The sequence below is a fragment of the Vulpes lagopus genome, chromosome 2, assembly GCF_018345385.1.
Source record: "Vulpes lagopus strain Blue_001 chromosome 2, ASM1834538v1, whole genome shotgun sequence".
NCBI classification, from domain to species: domain Eukaryota; kingdom Metazoa; phylum Chordata; class Mammalia; order Carnivora; family Canidae; genus Vulpes; species Vulpes lagopus.
In genome coordinates, this window is record NC_054825.1 from 156,491,126 (window position 1) to 156,508,332 (window position 17,207).

Below are 17,207 nucleotides of genomic sequence, written 5' to 3' on the forward strand. Positions count from 1 at the left end.
CTCCACCCATCTTTCTACCTCCCCCCTGGCCTAACCCAGCCAGGACCAGGGACACTCTGGCATCTACCACATCTGGCAAAGAACAGCTCCCCATGTGACACAGTCGGAGTTGGGGGGTTGTCCCCTGGGCCCTATGCCAACACTTCCTGTCCTCTCCAACCACAAAACGAACTCTGAAGACTCTGATCTGGGATATACTAATCAAAGGGGAGGAACACAGTCACTGGATCCCTAGGTGGAGGCTAGGAGTCAGATTAAGAAGGGCACACAAACAGTGAGGTAGCTAGTATTATGAGGTTAAGGAGTATTCCCAGAACTTTATAAATCCTGTAACATGGATTCTTTTCAATACCTGTGTGAATTTTATACTCAGAAACCAAACAAGAAAGTTCACTTTCATGTTTTTGATCATCATGATGTTTGAAAAACATGGAGAGAAATCTGCACACATATGACTAAGAACTTGAAATTATACACAGGAAAAATTAGAACACACATGAAGGGCTTAGAGACATGAGGCCAAGGCCCCATGTCCCAAGTCCTAAGAAGTCCACAGACCCACCTGCTAAACCAGTCTTCTAAGAAAGAAACATGAAGAGTGATGTGACAGCCTCCCACAAAAGGCCATTTCTGCAATTGGCTAGGGACATACCTGCAAGCCAGGCTTGGGGGTTATGAACTCAAGTACTACCATAGTATCAGCAGGGCTGAGGGCTTGGAGAGAATAACCATTTGGCCTCACTCAGAGCCACTGGAGGAAGCCAGGAGAGGAACCCCTAAGGCACTGGTCATCTGAGGAAGCTACAACAGTGCCCAGCCAACCTGTCCCTGGATCATGAGCCCATACTGTTTGCTCCAAGCACAGCCTCCCTGTGCCACATCCACCCAGTTATTCTAACCCCAAGCTTCCCAAATCTGTCCAATTCCCTTCATCCCCCAGCACTGCTTTGATCCCAGCCACCCATCTCCAGCCTGGAGGCCCATAGCACTCAGCATCCCTTCCCACTCCTGGTCCCTCCTTTCCAAGAGAGACCCTAGCTTCCCAGTCACAGGTCCCAAGTGCACTTACACCCTCACTCTTCACCTGTGATATGCTGCCCAATCCCTCCAAGTGCCAGCCCCAGCTTCCTTCGGGACCTTTGATAAGCTGAGCCCTATGCTGCCTACCAAGAGGATGCAGGCCCAAGGGGTACAGGCACCCTTGCCACCCAAACTACCTGTGCCCCTCTGCCATGAGAGTAACAAAAACACAGGTGTACCACTTCCAACCCACCCCTCTGCCTCAACTCAGTCATTCCCTCCTCCCTGGACCATGGGAAAGCCCTGAGTTCCTAGACCACACGAGTCTAGCTCTGGCTAGTGCACCATCAACTCTCCAGGGAACCAAAACCCCATCATCTGATGGGCCTCAGAAATTGGCCTGAGGTAAATGACACATAGTTTAGACTGACCAACAGGCAACACCCCCAAGACTTTGGCCGGAAACAGAATATGGTCATCAACCCTAACTTGGCAGTGGCCCAATAAATATAACATAGATAGGAAAATCAGGGTGGCTGAGAAGAAGAGAGAGGAAGGGATAAAGGAAGAGGAAGACTGAATCTGGAAGGACCATCTGAGTCCCATGACCAGCCATGTCTGAACCGAAAGAACGCTGAGATGGCTGCAATGTCAACCCCAAACTTGAGCTGTTTGATGCTTCTGAGTCCCAGTTCTCATCCTGGGACCTCTCTAGCACTTAACTCTCAAAGGAATCAAGAAAGGATGCTGGAAATGCGAGGCTAGAATAACAGGACAACCAGAAGAATGAAAGGGGTGTCGGAGATGGTGGCATTGTGAATGGAAGGGCCTAAAGAGGGAGCAGTTGCAGAGACATGGCTGCGATCAGTCCGTGGAGCCCAGGGACCTCAGTGGTACCCGAAGACCCACAGGGTAGGGCCTCTAAGGAGGCTGGGGCCAGCCCAAGATCCGAAAAGGTGGAGGTGACTCCCTTAAGTCGAGATGGACGCCAGGTCGGGTCTGAGGAGGCGCAGGGCATGGAACGGCCACTCCCCCGAGGGGAGGACTGCGAGCCTGGGCAGAGGTCGACGGCTGAGAGGACCCCGTGAGCACCCCTGCCCAGCCCCAGCGCCGGCCCAACCGGACCGCCAAAAGTACTTGTTCCACAACGCTCCAGGTGATGACGGCAGGTGGCCTCAGAGACAGACGGGGACGTACAGCGGGAGCCGCACTGGGTCGCAGAGGTGCTGAGAGACTGAGCACCCGCCGCACCCACCCACTAAGTGCGGTGCCGCGCTGCTCACCCGCCCGACCGTTTCCATGGCGACAGCCGGACGTCATATAACCGCCCCACGCCGCGTCCTCCCGCCCTCCGAGGCACGCTGAGCTGTGTGCGATCTTTGTGGAGGCTGGCCACACAGCGGAAGATCGCAAAGCGTGTCCGCTGGGTCTCGGGACCTGCTCCGAGAGGGTCCCCGCCCCACGTCCCATCTAGTGTCCACCCATGTAATCTCCCAAAGTGCTTACCACTCTCTAACACAATACACGTTTTATTTACTAGTTTACCTCATCCAGAATCTCCGCGAGCCAGCTGCGTTTGCGTTTGCGATGGGACATCGAGGTTGCTCGACCCCGCACTCTGAGTAAAGGCTATGGCCTCTCCGGGCTCTGGCCTGCCGTAATCACCTTGCCTCTGTGACCTCCAGGGGCAAGGACCTCATGTGACCCACCCCCACCACAATCTGCAAGGGTGGGCTGCCTACGAAGTGACCATCAACTGCCCTACTTAAAGATGGCGGTGGCACCGCCATTGACTGGACCCGCGAGCGTCCCCGGAAATGACCGCGGGACAGGCGGCACAAACGGAAATACCCGAGTCCAGCCGAAAAAGTCCGAATATTAAGACCTATTGCTGAGCAACGCGGGGCGGGGGTGGCGGCGGCCGTGGCGGCGGCGGCGGCAGCGGCGGCGGCCGCGGCGGCCGCGGCGGCTGCTGCTTCTGCGCAGGCGCATAGCGCAGGCCGGGCGAGAAGAGCCGAAGAGTGCAAGCGGCGGAAATATCCGAAGCGGTGGGGCGCCCGAGGCCGTTGCGGACCTCTGCGCCGAAGCCGCTGCTGCCGCGGAAGCCGAGCCTCTTCTAGTACACGGCAGCCGCCACCGCGGCCGCCGCCTCCTCCTTCCCCTCGAGCCGCAGCCCCTCGCGGTGGGAGCAAGTGAACAGACAAGCGGCGCGGCCGCAGCTGGGCCTGAGGGGACCTAAGCTGGCGAGGGGGAGGAGGAAGCGGCTGGGTGGGGGCGGGGCCGAGCGGGCCCGAGAATAGCCGAGTCGGCCCGAGCGCCGCCGAGCGAGCCCGAGGCGCCGGGCCAGGCCAGAGCCGGACTACGGGAGCCGACGCGGGCCGCGCGGTGGGCGCGGAGCGGCGCGGCAGGCCGGGCGGGCGGCAGCAGCAGCGGAGGAGGCCGCGAAGGCGGGTTCGAGTGGCGGAGGCGGCGCAGGCGGCGGCAGGGGGCCGGGTGGCCGGGGTCCCGGGCCCCGCAGCGGCGGCAGCGGCGGCGGCGGCAGGATGATCAAGCTGTTCTCGCTGAAGCAGCAGAAGAAGGAGGAGGAGTCGGCGGGCGGCACCAAGGGCAGCAGCAAGAAGGCGTCGGCTGCGCAGCTGCGGATCCAGAAGGGTAGGGGGTCGGGGGATGGGGGTGGGGGTCGGAAGTCAGCGGCTGGGATGGGGTGATGTAGGAGTCTGGAGTGAGTTAATGCAGTCACCGGGGGGTCAGAGATGTCAGAGATGTGGCCGCAAATGTGGAGGTCGGAGGTTAGGGCCTGGGTTTCGGTGTGATGGGGGATCAGGGGTGAGTAATGCAGTCACCGAGGGGTCAGAGATGGGGGGCCGAATGTGGGGCACTTACAAGACTCGGAAAGCCAGGCATCTTGCATTGGGGACCAAGAATCAGAGAGTCAGGCAATGGAAGGCGAGTAGGAAGCTGGGGACTCCACAGAGTATGAGAACATGGGTGATAGGCAGAGGAGATTGGATAGTGGGGGCCAAGGATTGGAGATAGGAGTAGGAGGGGATTTAGTGAAGTATATTGGGGTCATTGGGAATCAGAGTGAGATGGAGTGAAGTAAGTTATGGGCACTGCGATTTGTGGGTCTGGGGGGGGTCACATGGCAATTTGGGGTTTGGGGTGACATGTGGAGGAGGGAAGAACAGTGTGTGCTGGGGACTGGAGATGGGGGTAGGGTTAATTTAGACTAACATGCTGGGTGCTGGGAATCTTAGAGGCAGTGTTTAGAGGGGGTACAGGAATGGGAATTCACATGTCTGAGGGTTGGATGGGTACCTGAATTTAAGATGACAAGCATAGGAGAGGAGGGATGGTGGGGCCGGCATTGATTAGGGGCAGGGTCCTTGGATTTGGGTGGTCAGGTGGGGACCAGCAGTGTCTACTAGAAAATGGAGGTCATGGCTGGGGATCCTGGTGTTTGGGGGAGTTGTAGGCTTTTGGGGGGGCCACACAGGGGTGGGAGTATATGGGGGCTGGGGGGTTGGGTACGCAGCTGTTGGACGCTGAGACTTTAGGCTGTGGATTCGGAAGAGTTGGAACTTATCCTGGGCCGGGAGCTAGAGCATAACCACAGTTTACAATTCATGTTTGAGGTGTGCTGTGGATCTAGAAGAGCCTGCCTGGAGACTAGAAAGCAGAAAGAGTAGGGAGAGGGTTGGGGGTGTGGGGCACAGCCCAGGACAGAGCCCTGAGGGTCCTGGAGGAGGCCATGGGTGCTCTCCTGGCACCTGCACCTCTGAATGCCCTTGTCTTTCCATCTCCCTTTCCCTCTCATCGTTCCCCTTCTTTACTATGCAAACCCAGACATAAACGAGCTAAACCTGCCCAAGACGTGTGACATCAGCTTCTCAGATCCAGACGATCTCCTCAACTTCAAGCTGGTTATCTGTCCTGATGAGGTAAGGGTACACTTAGTTGGACTCCGAGGCATGGGCCAAGGGGGCTGGGAGAGCACTTTGAGTTGGGAGACTTAGTTTACCTGCCAGGCACTGTAGGATGATGTCCTAACACTTTCTTCTTTCTCTTCGCAGGGCTTCTACAAGAGTGGGAAGTTTGTATTCAGTTTTAAGGTGAGTCCCAGGTGGGCAGGGATACCTCCGTGGCTGAGGAGGCAACAGCTGAGGCCCCAGCCAGGCACTGCTGGGGCACTTTTCTATCTTCTCTCCCTTCTTGGAGCCAGGTGGGCCAGGGTTACCCACATGACCCCCCCAAGGTGAAGTGTGAGACGATGGTCTATCACCCCAACATTGACCTCGAGGGCAATGTCTGCCTCAACATCCTCAGGTGAGGGCTGTGACTTTGGATTGCACAAGTCTCTGTCCCTTCCTTCCCTATTGTGGTCTGTGGTCCTCTCTCTTCATCTCCATGTTTTCTTTCTCAAGTCTTGACCTTAGCTTTCTCCCTGGCCTGTCCTGCTGTGCGCCCTCCTCCTAGCCTCTCACATCTGCACTGTCCCGTGCCCTGGAGCTGACTTGTTCAGTCCCAGCAGGCTCTGTGTTGGCCATCCACTCACCAGCCCCTGACCTTGATTCTCCCTCCACAGAGAGGACTGGAAGCCAGTCCTTACGATAAACTCCATAATTTATGGCCTGCAGTATCTCTTCTTGGTGAGTAGGGGTAGGTGGGGAAGGCTGGGGAAGGTTGGCCCTTTCTGCTTTAAGGGCCTGTTGACCTCCACCTATACCGGCCACAGGAGCCCAACCCCGAAGACCCACTGAACAAGGAGGCCGCCGAGGTCCTGCAGAACAACCGGCGGCTGTTTGAGCAGAATGTGCAGCGCTCCATGCGGGGTGGCTATATCGGCTCCACCTACTTCGAGCGCTGCCTGAAATAGGGTTTGCGTACACCCACCCCTGCCAGGGCCACCAGCCCCGGCGTCCCCTGCAAATATTTATTGGGGGCCACAGGTGGGGGGCATGGGTGGCCGGTGGGGGAATCCCATGCCCTGACCTTGCCTCCCCTCCCTGCCACCCGCTCCTAGTTATTATTTTTTTTTTAAACCACCATGTGATTAAGGTCGGCACTGCCTCCGACCCACTCAGCAATGGGAAATGAATTGGCTTGTCTAGCCCCCAGCTGGGTGCTGTCCAGCCCCCCACTCTGGGCTCTGGGGTGGGTGGCCAAGGGGACTGGGTGGCTGGGGCTCGGGCACCCTACCCCTCCACCACTGGAGGTCCCACCAGGCTATTAAAGGGGAATGTTACTGCATGGCTTCTGCCTCTTACTTCTGTGGGATTGGGAGGGGCAGGTCATATACACCAGCAAGAGTGGTGGGAAATATGTGGTCACAGGTGGCACTAGGACACCCCTCAGCAGGCTACCCAGTTCCTGGAGCAGCCTTGGGGGTAAAAGGGGGCAAGAATACCTCAGCCTCAGGCTGGGTGGGATGAATCCCAGTCTGGGACCAATGAGGGGCAGGATCCAGTAACCACTTGCTTCCTGCTTGGTAAACCAATATAAAGGAAAGTCCATGCCACCTCCAGTTCTGCCCCCTTGTGCCATGGTTGGGCCCACCAAGGAACCCTCCCTGGTGTCACCAGGTGCCTGAGATCCAGAAACGGAAATGCCATGGTCCGTCGGATGGGCTGGGCCCTCTGGTGGGTGCGGTGGCGGGATGGGGTGGCTGGGTGGAAGGTGCCCAAAGATGCACCAACCCAACGAGGTCTAGGATCCCAGGCCTGGCTCGTCCTGGAACCTATGGAACACCGTCAAGCAGGCTCTGGAGAGACGGAAGCTGGCGCGCATGCGCCTGGATGCGTGCCTGCTCCAGGAGGCGTGCGCACGCGCGCTCTTGTCCCCGCCCATCGCTCCGGGTGCCGGTGGAGCGTGTGACGTCAGACCACTTCTTCCGGAAACGGCGGCGGCAGAAAGAACCGAGGGGCTATCGTTGGTGGGCGCGCCCGAGGATCCAAGTAGAGAGGAGCGTAACCCGGAAGCGGAAGCGGGTTCCCGTCCCAGCTACGGTGAGTGGCCCCTGCCGGGCCGCGGGTCCCGGGTGGGTGCGTGGGCGACGGCAGACGAGGGCTTCTTCGCCGGGATGTCGACTGCCTCGCCCATCCCCGAGACCCTGGCCTCATCTAGCCACTTTGCTCTCTGGGCGCGGGCCTCCCAACACCCTCCAGGTTTTGTCCTGGGTGAACCAGGCGCCCCAACACCCACCATCCCGTTCCTGGACCCCAGACTCTTCCAGATCTACAGAACTCCCTAGCGTCTATCATGTCCTTAGTGTACTGGGTGCCCAGACGCCCTGCAACCATATTATTCGTACCCAGGTTCCCTCCCCACTCAGGGACCCCCAAATCCGAATGGCATTCATACGTTCTGAAGCTTCAGAACCCCTATATCCACTTTGTTCTTGGTACTCAGGTTGTCCACCTGCCTTGCACCTGCCATAGGGCCCCCACAATTTCCGTCCTTGGCGCTCAGGGTCCCAAATACCCCAGTGCACCCTCACACATCCACCTCCATTCTGAGCCTGTCAGACTCCAAGGCCTCTGGGCTGGAGAGGCAGGCTGAAGCCTTGAACTTCCTTGGGGGCTCTATGATGAAGGGATGGGGTGGGTATGTTGTGGATGACTTTCAAATCTTGCTGCCCCCACTTCTGTGGAATAATTTCAGTGTTCCTGGCTGCGTTTTAGCCTTCTATTAAGGTTTCCTCTTCCTGCTTAACCCCTTCACATTTTGCACCACCCTGCCAATATACATTGTGACCCTGGCTCTGCTTCTGCTTTTTCTGGGCCCCATACCATTTCACAGCTAGGCTTCACACCACTGGTCACAGGCCCATTAGTGGGCTACTGCTATCATGGACCTGTTGTTTGGGCGCCGGAAGACACCGGAGGAGCTGCTGAGGCAGAACCAGCGGGCCCTGAACCGTGCCATGCGAGAGTTGGACCGTGAACGACAGAAGCTAGAGACCCAGGAGAAGAAAATCATCGCAGACATCAAGAAGATGGCCAAGCAGGGCCAGATGGTGAGCTCAGCTGGGCACGGGTTGGGACACAGGATCAGGGGCTATAGTTGGGTCAAGTACTGCTATAACTATAGAGTATGACAGGACACCAACAGGTGCCTTGAGAGAAATTAAGGGCAAGTGTGGGGCTTCCCTATTTTGGGGGGTCCAGAAAGGCTCTTCCCAGGAGGGGATGCCAGAGCCACAAACCTTAAGTAATGAGGAGTGAGCCTGTGAAGATCCAAACTACCAGTGTGTCAAACAGATGAGGAACCACATGTTCCATAAGGGAGTTATAGATGAATTCAGAGTAGATGGTAGGCCACACAAGTTGAAATCCTGGGCCACAGTGGGAAGTGAGTCAAAGGGTTTAATTTTAATGCAAGAGAGATGTAGCCCAGAAGACACTGTGACCTGAACGTCAGTAAAAGAATGGGGATAGCCTGAACCAGTAGGGAGCAGAACCTATGACAGTTTGAACCTGAGCAGCTAGGTTGAAGAGGTTCCATTTCCTGGAATAGGCAAGGCAAGGCAAGCATTTGGGAAGTCAAAAGCTGAGCGATGGATCGATTCATTTGGGGTAGAGCTTGAGGTGTGAGCCTTTGTGAGACAGAGAGAGAGGCACTCTTCAGCCAGGATAGAAATTCAGAAATAGGCATTTTAAGAGAGTGACCCTAGATATGGAGGGAAAAGGGTCCCTATGTGGAGTGAGCACAGCCTTCCTTCCAGCACCTATGGGTTAGAGAGGTCAGAGTACAGAGGAGCCTGTGGAGTCGTGACCCAAGAGGCATGAGGATGAGGTTGGGAGGAGGGAGGGGCCAGTGAACACTGGGTTAAGCCACATGTAATATCTGAAAGCATCTTCCTTGGTCCATCCCTGCCACCTTTGTGCACTCCTCAGGACGCTGTGCGTATCATGGCAAAAGATCTGGTGCGCACTCGGCGTTATGTGCGTAAATTTGTGTTGATGCGGGCCAACATCCAGGCGGTGTCCCTGAAGATCCAGACACTGAAGTCCAACAACTCAATGGCACAAGCTATGAAGGGGGTCACCAAAGCCATGGGCACCATGAACAGACAGGTGCGCCTCTCCCAAGCATCCCCCCTACCCCACCCCCCACAACTAATCCCCAACTAACCCTCCCCCCACCTCACTTCCAGCTAAAGTTGCCTCAGATCCAGAAGATAATGATGGAATTTGAGCGGCAGGCCGAGATCATGGACATGAAGGAGGAAATGATGAATGATGCCATTGATGATGCCATGGGTGATGAGGAAGATGAAGAGGAGAGGTTAGGGGACACCAGGTGTGGGAAGGGTGGGGATGGATGCGGGGTCCTCAAACATAACCAGGCCCTCATAAACGTCTTCTCTCTTCCCAAGTGATGCTGTTGTATCCCAGGTCCTGGATGAGCTGGGATTGAGCCTGACAGACGAGCTGTCAAGTGAGTGTGCCCAATTTTGGGCCCTGCCCCACCCAACAGTCCAGACAAAACCCCTGACCCCCTCCCCCACAGCATTATTCCTTTCTACAGGAGCTCTCCTAACCCCCACTCTCTGTAGACCTCCCCTCCACCGGAGGCTCACTCAGTGTGGCTGCCAGTGGGAAGAAAGCAGAGGCTGCAGCCTCAGCCCTAGTAGATGCCGACGCAGACCTGGAGGAGCGGCTCAAGAATCTGCGGAGGGACTAATCACCCTATACTACCATGAGTGGGAGGTGGGCAATGGATGCCCAGTTTTGCTGTACTACTTCTGTAATAAAAGATTGGACACTAGTTCCTAGGCCTGTGTGACTGACCGGACTTGGGCCAGGCTGGGGGTCCCTTGGCAGAGGTCACATACAGGGTTTGGTAAAGGGGCAGTTGACACGTGGCCAAAGGCCAAGTACCAGAGTTGTTGGGATATAAGAAAAGGTAGGCTGGATTGCCTCCCAGTTTGTGGCAGGAATTGACAGGTCGTCTCCACAATGTTCAGGGTTTGGGAGCTGAAGGTCATATCTGTGAGCTCTGCTTCCATACCCCTCCCAAAGCCTCCAGTGCCTTGGCCTATCAGTGCCTATCACCTCCAAAACAGTCGGGTTCCCAGATACCCTGAAATCTGGGCTCATCTGCCAGGAATCTTCAGCCCACCCACACTGTGGTGCCATCTGATGAGAAATGGTTACACCCAAGTCCAGGAAGTACTCAGAAAGAATGACCACCATGCAGCTGTGTATTTGGGGCTACACCCTGCCTGCCCATTACCACCTACAGGGGCACCCAAAAGCCTACAGCACGTGTACCATGCAACCCTCCCACCTACCCAAGACACTGGAAGGGCCCAAGGGGAATGCTCTTCCCTACTCCCTGGACACCAAAATGGCTCAATGGTTCAGGAGTGCCCCACACCTACTCCATCTACCAGGGCATGGTGAGGCAATTGCAGAGACCAAGCCCTAGGACCACTCCCCCCACCACCAAAGGCCTGAGGAACTGGTGAAGTTTTTATTAAATCCACATAAGTAAAAACCATATTGTGAGGGGATGGGGGATGGGGCCACCAAGAAGTAGGAGCCAGGCCACCAGAGGGGGAGGTAGGGGGAAGGGAATTTGACAGGACAGAGAACAGAGCCAGGCCGGGTTGGCCTGAGAGGCCACAGATTCAGGGGCCATCACCAGGACCACTGGATAGTTCCTGGGCACTCAGGCCAGCACCAGGCAGGCTCAGGGGGGGGGGCTCCACCAGCACAGCTGAGAACTTGGTGTCACCAAAGGCCTCGTTCATGCGAGTCTCGAAGAAGCGCTGCAGGCCGATGATGGACTGCACGTCTGCCTTGTCCTGAGCCGGGCAGATTGCAGTGGATGGATCCTAGCTCTCCCTCCTCCCATCTCCCCTAACCCTACCCCCCTCCCAACCCTATTCTCCCCAAGCTCACCTCTGTCAGCTTGTTGAACTGCTTAAACATGCGGCCCACATCCTGGGCAAACTCCTGGGGGGAACTATATGGGGGTGACAACTTCTCCTGGAGACGGGCACGGATCAGGGTCAGGTCCAGGGTGCCACCAGGCTGATCCTGCAGACAGACCCCACAGGCTGAAAGTGAGGCCTGGCAGTCCCTTCCCCTACCCTCTCTAAGTCCTAAGACTCACCAGGGAGAAAGTAGAGTCAGTAGCCAGCTGGTGCAAAGGTCGGCAGGGCTCATGACAGAATAGGGCCAGCAAGACACGCTCACACTTCTATGGACAAGACAGAGAACAGAGTCATGGGGGTAGGACTATTGAGCTACTCCTAAGGGAATAGGCCCCCACCCTCACCTGCTGGTTAGCTGGTGAGAGCTTGGCCACCACACCGGTGCTATCACCACTGTCCAGGCTCAGGCTGCCATCTTCCTCTTTCAGATCGGGTAGTACATGGCAGAGAGAGCAACTCCACTCCTCCCTGGATGGAAGGAGAATGAGGAGCTGCAAAGAACCTGGCCCAGCCCTCCACCCTGCACAGACCCCACACAAGCCTCGCACCCTGGGACATCCTGCAGGGCAGGCAGGTGGCAGTCCAGGTGGAAGCAGAACTCGCACTGGTTGCACATGACTAGATCTCCTGGCTTCTGGCAGACACGGCAGATGGTGGCACTGTCATCCAGGGCACCTGGACCACCAGCTGGGGCTGAAGTGCCCTCTGGAGCCACTACTTCTAGACCTGAACTGGTGCTGCCACTGGGTGAGGCCAGGCGGGGGCCCTCGGCACCAGGGCCCTCCGCCAGAGCCATCAGCACAGGCTTGGTCTCAGGACCCTCCGTGGCAACAGGCGGAGCTCCAATGGCAGCTTCTGTCTCTTCCTCCTACAAGGATGTAATAGTCTGTTAAACAGGGTGCAGACCTGGGTGCTCATTTCCTACTCACAGTCACTTGAGACAGGCTCACCTTGACTATGGCCATGCCAGGTAGTGGTGGGGCCCCAGGGGCCCCGGGTGGAGCAGATCCAGGCTGTCCAGCAGCAGCAGCTGCAGCACCACGCTCAATAACAATGAGATTGTAATCCTCAGTGGTGCTGCCTGGGAAGACCTTGAAAACTGGTGGCTGGCTATCAGCCGTGAGATCCAGGTCTAGGCGCTCGAGGCTCACCCGTGGCACCTTGCGCATGAGGCCACTCACCTCGCCCTCACCTGAGCGGGACCTGTGGGTACAGGGGACAGCGTGGTGTTAGGACACCCATCCCTTTGCCCATCTGGCTCCACAAAAGGATAGCCAAACTCACCGCTTTACACCTGACACATGGGGCTCTGCACTCGAATAAGGATCGTCTGCTCAGAAAATACAGAAAGAGATAGTAGGTTAGGGACAGACCTAGAGCACTGAAGCTCTCCCACCTACAAGGTACTTACCTGAGCCAAAGCCATAGCCTTCCTGTACCTCCATGGGCTGTGGGTAAAGCAGGTGGACCTCAGTGGGCAGGTGTCCCATAGGACCCCATGCCCCCACCCTCCCCAGCCCATGATTCCCCCCCTCCCCTGCTCACCTGGCTACTGCCAGAGCCCTGCTTGCTCAAGGGCCCTGGAGCCCGAGGAGGGGCCATGGACGTAGGGCCTGTTGAGTTGGTGCCAGGACGCTCTGCCACAATCTTGCCTGCAAAAATGAGATAAAATCAGCTTAAGACCCAGTGCCTGGAGCAATAGCAATATTCAGCAGGATAAAGAAAAGGACAAACCAAAAGCCTCTGCACTCTTGGTCCAGGCATTAAGGTCCCATTGAAATTTCATCTCGCCATGTGGCTCTACAGGGTCCACAATCATCTTGAGGGCCCGATGCAGTTGGAAGTAGATCTGGAGATAGAGCAGTGCATGAACACACAGCAAACAAGGCTGCAGGGTACTGAGTGGCACCTGCCTGGAACCCACCACTGGGTGCCCACCAGCACACACCAGCTTCTTGGAGAGCAGCAAGGCCGTATTGTTGTCACTCTCCAGAGCCCAAGAGGCAAAGCGCAGGATGTGTTCCTGGTGCTTCTGGATCTTGGTCATGGTCCAGTGTTGTCGTTCCAGGCGCTCCTGCTGCCCCTCAGTCACCTTCTACAGGTAGACAAAACAAAGAAATCAAGGAAAGAAGACACCAAAGATGGCATCAACTGCCAGCAAAGAATGCCAGTCCCCAAGATCCGACTACCACAGATGGGGTCAGCAGCCAGCAGATGGGACCCAGAATCCCTCCCCCCTCAAACAGGGTATACCTGAGCATCATTGACCAGCACACGGCCCCGCTTGTTCAGCTCCTTCATGATCTGCAAAATGGCCATCTTGACATCTACCTGTACACGCTTCTGTACGTCAGACACCTGGCGGATCCTGGGAGGCAGAGTGAACCAAGTCAAGAAGGTGATCCCCCAGGACTACGCCCAACTACGGCCCTGGCATCCACACTTACGAGCTGCGAACCTCCTTGGTGTTCTTCTGCAGTGTTGCATGCTTATCCCCAAGGCGCTTCACCAGCGAGGCCAGGAGCTTGCGCTGATTCCTCACTGCATCCTCCAGAAACTGGTATCTGAGGACAGACAGAAGTGGGCCTGGGTGCTGAACCATGCTAACAGACAAACCCACCAGCATCCTCAGTACTCACTGGTGGTCCTTGTGGGCATTGAGCTGGCAGTCCCGGCAGGTGAGGGTGTCACAGCTCTCACAGAACAGCACAAGGGGCTCGTGCTTGTGCACGTTGCAGTACACTGTGCGCTCACCGTCCCTTGATTTGGCTGGCCCTGGAGAAGAGAAACCATGAGGCTGAAGCTCATCCTCAGCCATCTCCAACTCAAGTAGAAGACAGAACTTGAGGCCTCGCTTCCTGCCTGTCCTGCAACCCTGGGCTGTCTGCTGGGAAAACTCAAAGCCCTGCAGCAGTGGCCAGGGTAAAGCACAGGCCTGTAAACCTAAATCTTTCCTCTCAAAATCTTCAGCCCAAACCTGACCCAGAAAATCACTCCTTCTAGCTACTGATATTGACAACAAAATCTGAAGACTTTGGCAGAGACCTTCCTCTAACTATTCCCTCTACTAGAACCTTCCCAAATGGATACTCAGGAGAGCTCTTCCACCTTGAAAAGCACCACTGGCTCCACTCCTCCACTCGCAGTAGGTTCTGTCCAGCAGAGGAAGGCACTGTGGCTACTGTGCCATCCAAGCACATAAAATGTTTGCTTGCTGGTGTAGACAAAAGCAAATCAGAAACTAGAGACACTATTCAAGCACAGCTTCCTTAGAAGCCATACTTTGGTGATCTACCCTCTCGAGTAAAAAAAAAAAAAAAAAATGCACAAACCGCTTACAACCCATAGACCTACAAAGGATCCAGGCCTTGCAAAGCCTTCTCAGAAGAGGTGAACTGTCAGACCAAAACCCTCACAAAGGTGTCAGAACCCCTCTTCGGAGGGGAGAGTCCTGGTACTTAGAGTAATACCACCTAAAGACCAATATACTACCTCACCCCCAACCTGTCACCATCATTAAAAAGCTGCTTGAGACAATCTATTCCTCTTTCCTACCCAATCCCATTTACAACCTGGCTGTATCATCCCAGCCCAAAACACACGACTTTGAGATACAAATCAGCCAGACCATGGATCCTCTAATACTGCCGCCTCCTGTACTCTGCCCTTTGCCTTAAGCCAGGACCTCCTACAAATCCCTGCTCTTCGCTCCTGGCTCCTGATTCCTCGTGCCCCCACAACCACCACCTCCATTCTTATTTTCCTGCCAATGCTCTGCTCTAGGACTGAGAAGCCACAATGTAACTACCAAAAGGTGACCCACAGAGTGTTCTGGAACAAAAAAACAGGATAAACTCAGAAAGATCCCAAGCCCTTTTCTTTGCCACTACCAGCGTCTACAGGAGTCTCTTAATACCTACCTGAGCTGAACATGTATAACCCAAAGTTCTAAGACTCTACACAATGCTCTTCAGGGCCTGTGCAACTTAAACACAGTGGCTCAGAGGTCTCGTTTCCCCCTACAGAACCATAACAAGTTGCCAGGGAACCCCAGTCCAGCCCCTCCACTACTGGGGCTTATCCCCTGTGTGCTGCGGGGGGGGGGGGGGGGGGGGGGGGAGGCGCCTGATGAGCTTGCCTGAACCCTCAGTGCACCCCCTCACACTTCTGTGGTCATTTCCCTCCCACTAGACCCACACGCCTGAGCCCCAGCAACCCCTTTTTTAATTCTGCCCTCAGACTCTTCCGGAGGTACCTTGATAAAGCTCCCTGGGACCCATCCATCATCAGTAACCAGCACCATAAACAGTTGAGAACATATGCAAGATAACCAAGGCTTTCTGCTCTGCCTTGCATACCAGTGGAGCGTACGGTGTGGTCCTTGGTGTACTTCACCCGCTGGTGTGCTTCCACACACGTCTCACACAGTGGCTCAGAGCACTCCACACAGTAGCTGGTGGCAGGGGCATTATCCTCACAGCTAGTGCAGCACTAATGGGCAAAAGCAGAGTGAGAAGAGGCAAAAACGCCAAATAGATCCACGTCTACACCCCAGATAACACAACCTAAGCAAAGTGTTGCCTTCACCTAACCTATACAGTCTGCCGAAACACTTGTAGTATGAGAAGAATAAAATCTGGAACTGATTACATGTATCGAGGCCTCCTAGGGGTTGCTAGGGCAGGACATACCTGATTTGCATCCTGGGAGTCTGTGGCAGCCTTGCTGCCACTGTCACGCATAAAGTAATTCTCCACAATGTCTTTGGAGAAGCATTGCTGCTTGCACACAGGACAGTCGACCACTGCCAAAAACAAACAAAATAATGAGATTATGAGCTCACAGCCAAGTCGTAACCCATCCCCCCATTGAGCCCAACCTTCATCCCAAAGAAGGCCAAATCCTCTCATTAGGGAGCAGAAACCAAACCCTTCTTTCATCGAACTTGCAGCATATGAGCTCATGCCCAGGACAGAACCCGCTGCCCATACTCGACCAGGCCAACTACTATCCGCGTCCCTATCCTCTCGCTCAGGCGATCCCCCGCCATCGTCACGCTGGGAACAGACCCCCAATCCCGACGCCGAGTGCGGATCAAAGCCTGTGGGGTGGGGGGATGGGCTGCCCCGGCCCGACCGTACTCACCGGCGCCGTCACCCGCTGCACCGCCATCCCCCGAGCTGTTGGCGGCGGCGGGCGCCGGGGGCCCGAGGCAGGCACTGCAAGCCGAATGCAGGCAGGGCAGCAAGCGCGGCTCCCTCTCGGGGCGCAGGCGCTCCCGGCACACACCGCAGTGCTCCAGCAGCTCCAGCGCCTCGCCGCCGCCCCCCGCGGGCGACGACGCCGAGGCCGAAGCCGAGGCCGAGGCCGCGGCCGACGAGGCGGCGGCGCGCTTTTCGCCGCCAGCCGAGCCCTCGCCCGGGCCCGGGCTGCCCGAGGCGGCTGCCGCCGCCGCCGCGGAGGCCGCCGCCGCCGAGGCCGCCATTCACACGCCGCCGGGGGCGCCCAGGGGGGAGGAGGGGCGCGGGGCCCGCCGCGCAGGCGCAGACGCACTCGCCGCCAACGGCTGGGCCGCTGCCGCCGCGAGGCCGAGCGCCGCCACGCGCCTCCTGGGCTACTGCCCGCTGCGCGCGGGGCGTTGTCGAAGCCCGGCCAGCAGCCGCCCGCTAGCCTCCCGCCGACGACGACCGCGATCCCTCTTTAGAGGCCGCCCAGACACAGCGCCACACGCCACGCGAACAACCGCTCACCCGCGCGCCCGCTCGCAGAAAGAGCCGCGGCTGGGGGGCGGGACAGAAATAACTGGCGCCGACGCCGCCGCGCAAGCGCGCTGGGCGTCTTGCGCCCGGGGGCGGGGCCCGGGCTGGCCGCCCCGAGCAAGGACGCGAATACGCAAGCGCCTGAGCCGGGTCTTCCCACCTCCGCCTCCACCACCTCGGCGCCGCCTGTGCGGCAGGGGCGGAACTATTGATATCACCGCCGCAACATTGTACGCGGGCGGGGCGCGCGCCCCTTTACATGCGCTTGCTCCCCCTCTAGTCCCAGCCCCTGACCGCGGTCCTGCGCCGGCGATTTGGCAGTCCAGGCCGCCACCTCAATCCCCGCCCCTTAGGCCAAGGCCAAAGAAGTCTCCAGTCTTGGCGTCTGCCAGTGCTGGGGAGAAAGGCTGCGTTCAGAGAGAGAGGCCGAGAGTCCCCTTCCCACTTCCTAAGCCAAGTGGTTGACTTTTGGGTTTTAATCGCTT

At 57.0% G+C, this 17,207-nt stretch overlaps 3 protein-coding genes across 5 annotated transcripts; 2 read left to right on the plus strand and 1 right to left on the minus strand.

Moving 5' to 3' along the window:
- The first annotated feature begins 2,951 nt into the window (after positions 1 to 2,951).
- UBE2M (ubiquitin conjugating enzyme E2 M) lies at positions 2,952 to 6,270 on the plus strand. Its single transcript, XM_041743056.1, has 6 exons — positions 2,952 to 3,672; positions 4,867 to 4,961; positions 5,094 to 5,132; positions 5,243 to 5,346; positions 5,606 to 5,669; positions 5,756 to 6,270. Exons 1-6 carry the CDS (start codon positions 3,564 to 3,566, stop codon positions 5,894 to 5,896), a joined length of 552 nt encoding a protein of 183 aa, XP_041598990.1. The 5' UTR covers positions 2,952 to 3,563; the 3' UTR covers positions 5,897 to 6,270.
- Positions 6,271 to 6,419: 149 nt separating this feature from the next.
- On the plus strand, positions 6,420 to 9,812 carry CHMP2A (charged multivesicular body protein 2A). 3 transcript variants are annotated; one of them, XM_041743052.1, is made up of 6 exons: positions 6,420 to 7,025; positions 7,819 to 8,035; positions 8,916 to 9,095; positions 9,176 to 9,306; positions 9,398 to 9,459; positions 9,532 to 9,812. In XM_041743052.1, the coding sequence occupies exons 2-6, from the start codon at positions 7,868 to 7,870 to the stop codon at positions 9,795 to 9,797; spliced, it is 807 nt and encodes a 268-aa protein (XP_041598986.1). In that variant the 5' UTR covers positions 6,420 to 7,025; positions 7,819 to 7,867; the 3' UTR covers positions 9,798 to 9,812. The 3 variants fall into 3 exon arrangements, with proteins under 3 accessions (XP_041598986.1, XP_041598987.1, XP_041598988.1); XM_041743053.1 differs by having other exon boundaries at positions 7,823 to 8,035; XM_041743054.1 differs by having other exon boundaries at positions 6,676 to 7,025; positions 9,578 to 9,789.
- Positions 9,813 to 10,483: 671 nt separating this feature from the next.
- TRIM28 (tripartite motif containing 28) lies at positions 10,484 to 16,750 on the minus strand. Its single transcript, XM_041742978.1, has 17 exons — positions 16,109 to 16,750; positions 15,655 to 15,767; positions 15,322 to 15,454; positions 13,603 to 13,738; positions 13,411 to 13,527; positions 13,217 to 13,331; positions 12,912 to 13,058; positions 12,698 to 12,812; positions 12,509 to 12,615; positions 12,375 to 12,411; positions 12,248 to 12,293; positions 11,914 to 12,166; positions 11,512 to 11,831; positions 11,308 to 11,431; positions 11,143 to 11,229; positions 10,929 to 11,066; positions 10,484 to 10,831 (listed from the first exon to the last, which is right to left on the minus strand). The coding sequence occupies exons 1-17, from the start codon at positions 16,446 to 16,448 to the stop codon at positions 10,655 to 10,657; spliced, it is 2,505 nt and encodes an 834-aa protein (XP_041598912.1). The 5' UTR covers positions 16,449 to 16,750; the 3' UTR covers positions 10,484 to 10,654.
- Between the last annotated feature and the right edge of the window lie 457 nt (positions 16,751 to 17,207).

Coding starts and splice junctions, on each gene's coding strand:
- UBE2M (XM_041743056.1), top strand. CDS start 3,564: ATGATCAAGCTGTTCTCGCTGAAGCAGCAGAAGAAGGAGGAGGAGTCG. Junction 4,962..5,093: donor TGGTTATCTGTCCTGATGAG/GTAAGGGTACAC, acceptor TTCTCTTCGCAG/GGCTTCTACAAGAGTGGGAA. Junction 5,670..5,755: donor GCCTGCAGTATCTCTTCTTG/GTGAGTAGGGGT, acceptor TACCGGCCACAG/GAGCCCAACCCCGAAGACCC.
- CHMP2A (XM_041743052.1), top strand. CDS start 7,868: ATGGACCTGTTGTTTGGGCGCCGGAAGACACCGGAGGAGCTGCTGAGG. Junction 8,036..8,915: donor TGGCCAAGCAGGGCCAGATG/GTGAGCTCAGCT, acceptor TGCACTCCTCAG/GACGCTGTGCGTATCATGGC. Junction 9,096..9,175: donor TGGGCACCATGAACAGACAG/GTGCGCCTCTCC, acceptor CCTCACTTCCAG/CTAAAGTTGCCTCAGATCCA.
- TRIM28 (XM_041742978.1), bottom strand. CDS start 16,448: ATGGCGGCCTCGGCGGCGGCGGCCTCCGCGGCGGCGGCGGCAGCCGCC. Junction 12,412..12,508: donor AGGGCTCTGGCAGTAGCCAG/GTGAGCAGGGGA, acceptor CTTTACCCACAG/CCCATGGAGGTACAGGAAGG. Junction 11,067..11,142: donor CTGACTCTACTTTCTCCCTG/GTGAGTCTTAGG, acceptor GTCTGTCTGCAG/GATCAGCCTGGTGGCACCCT.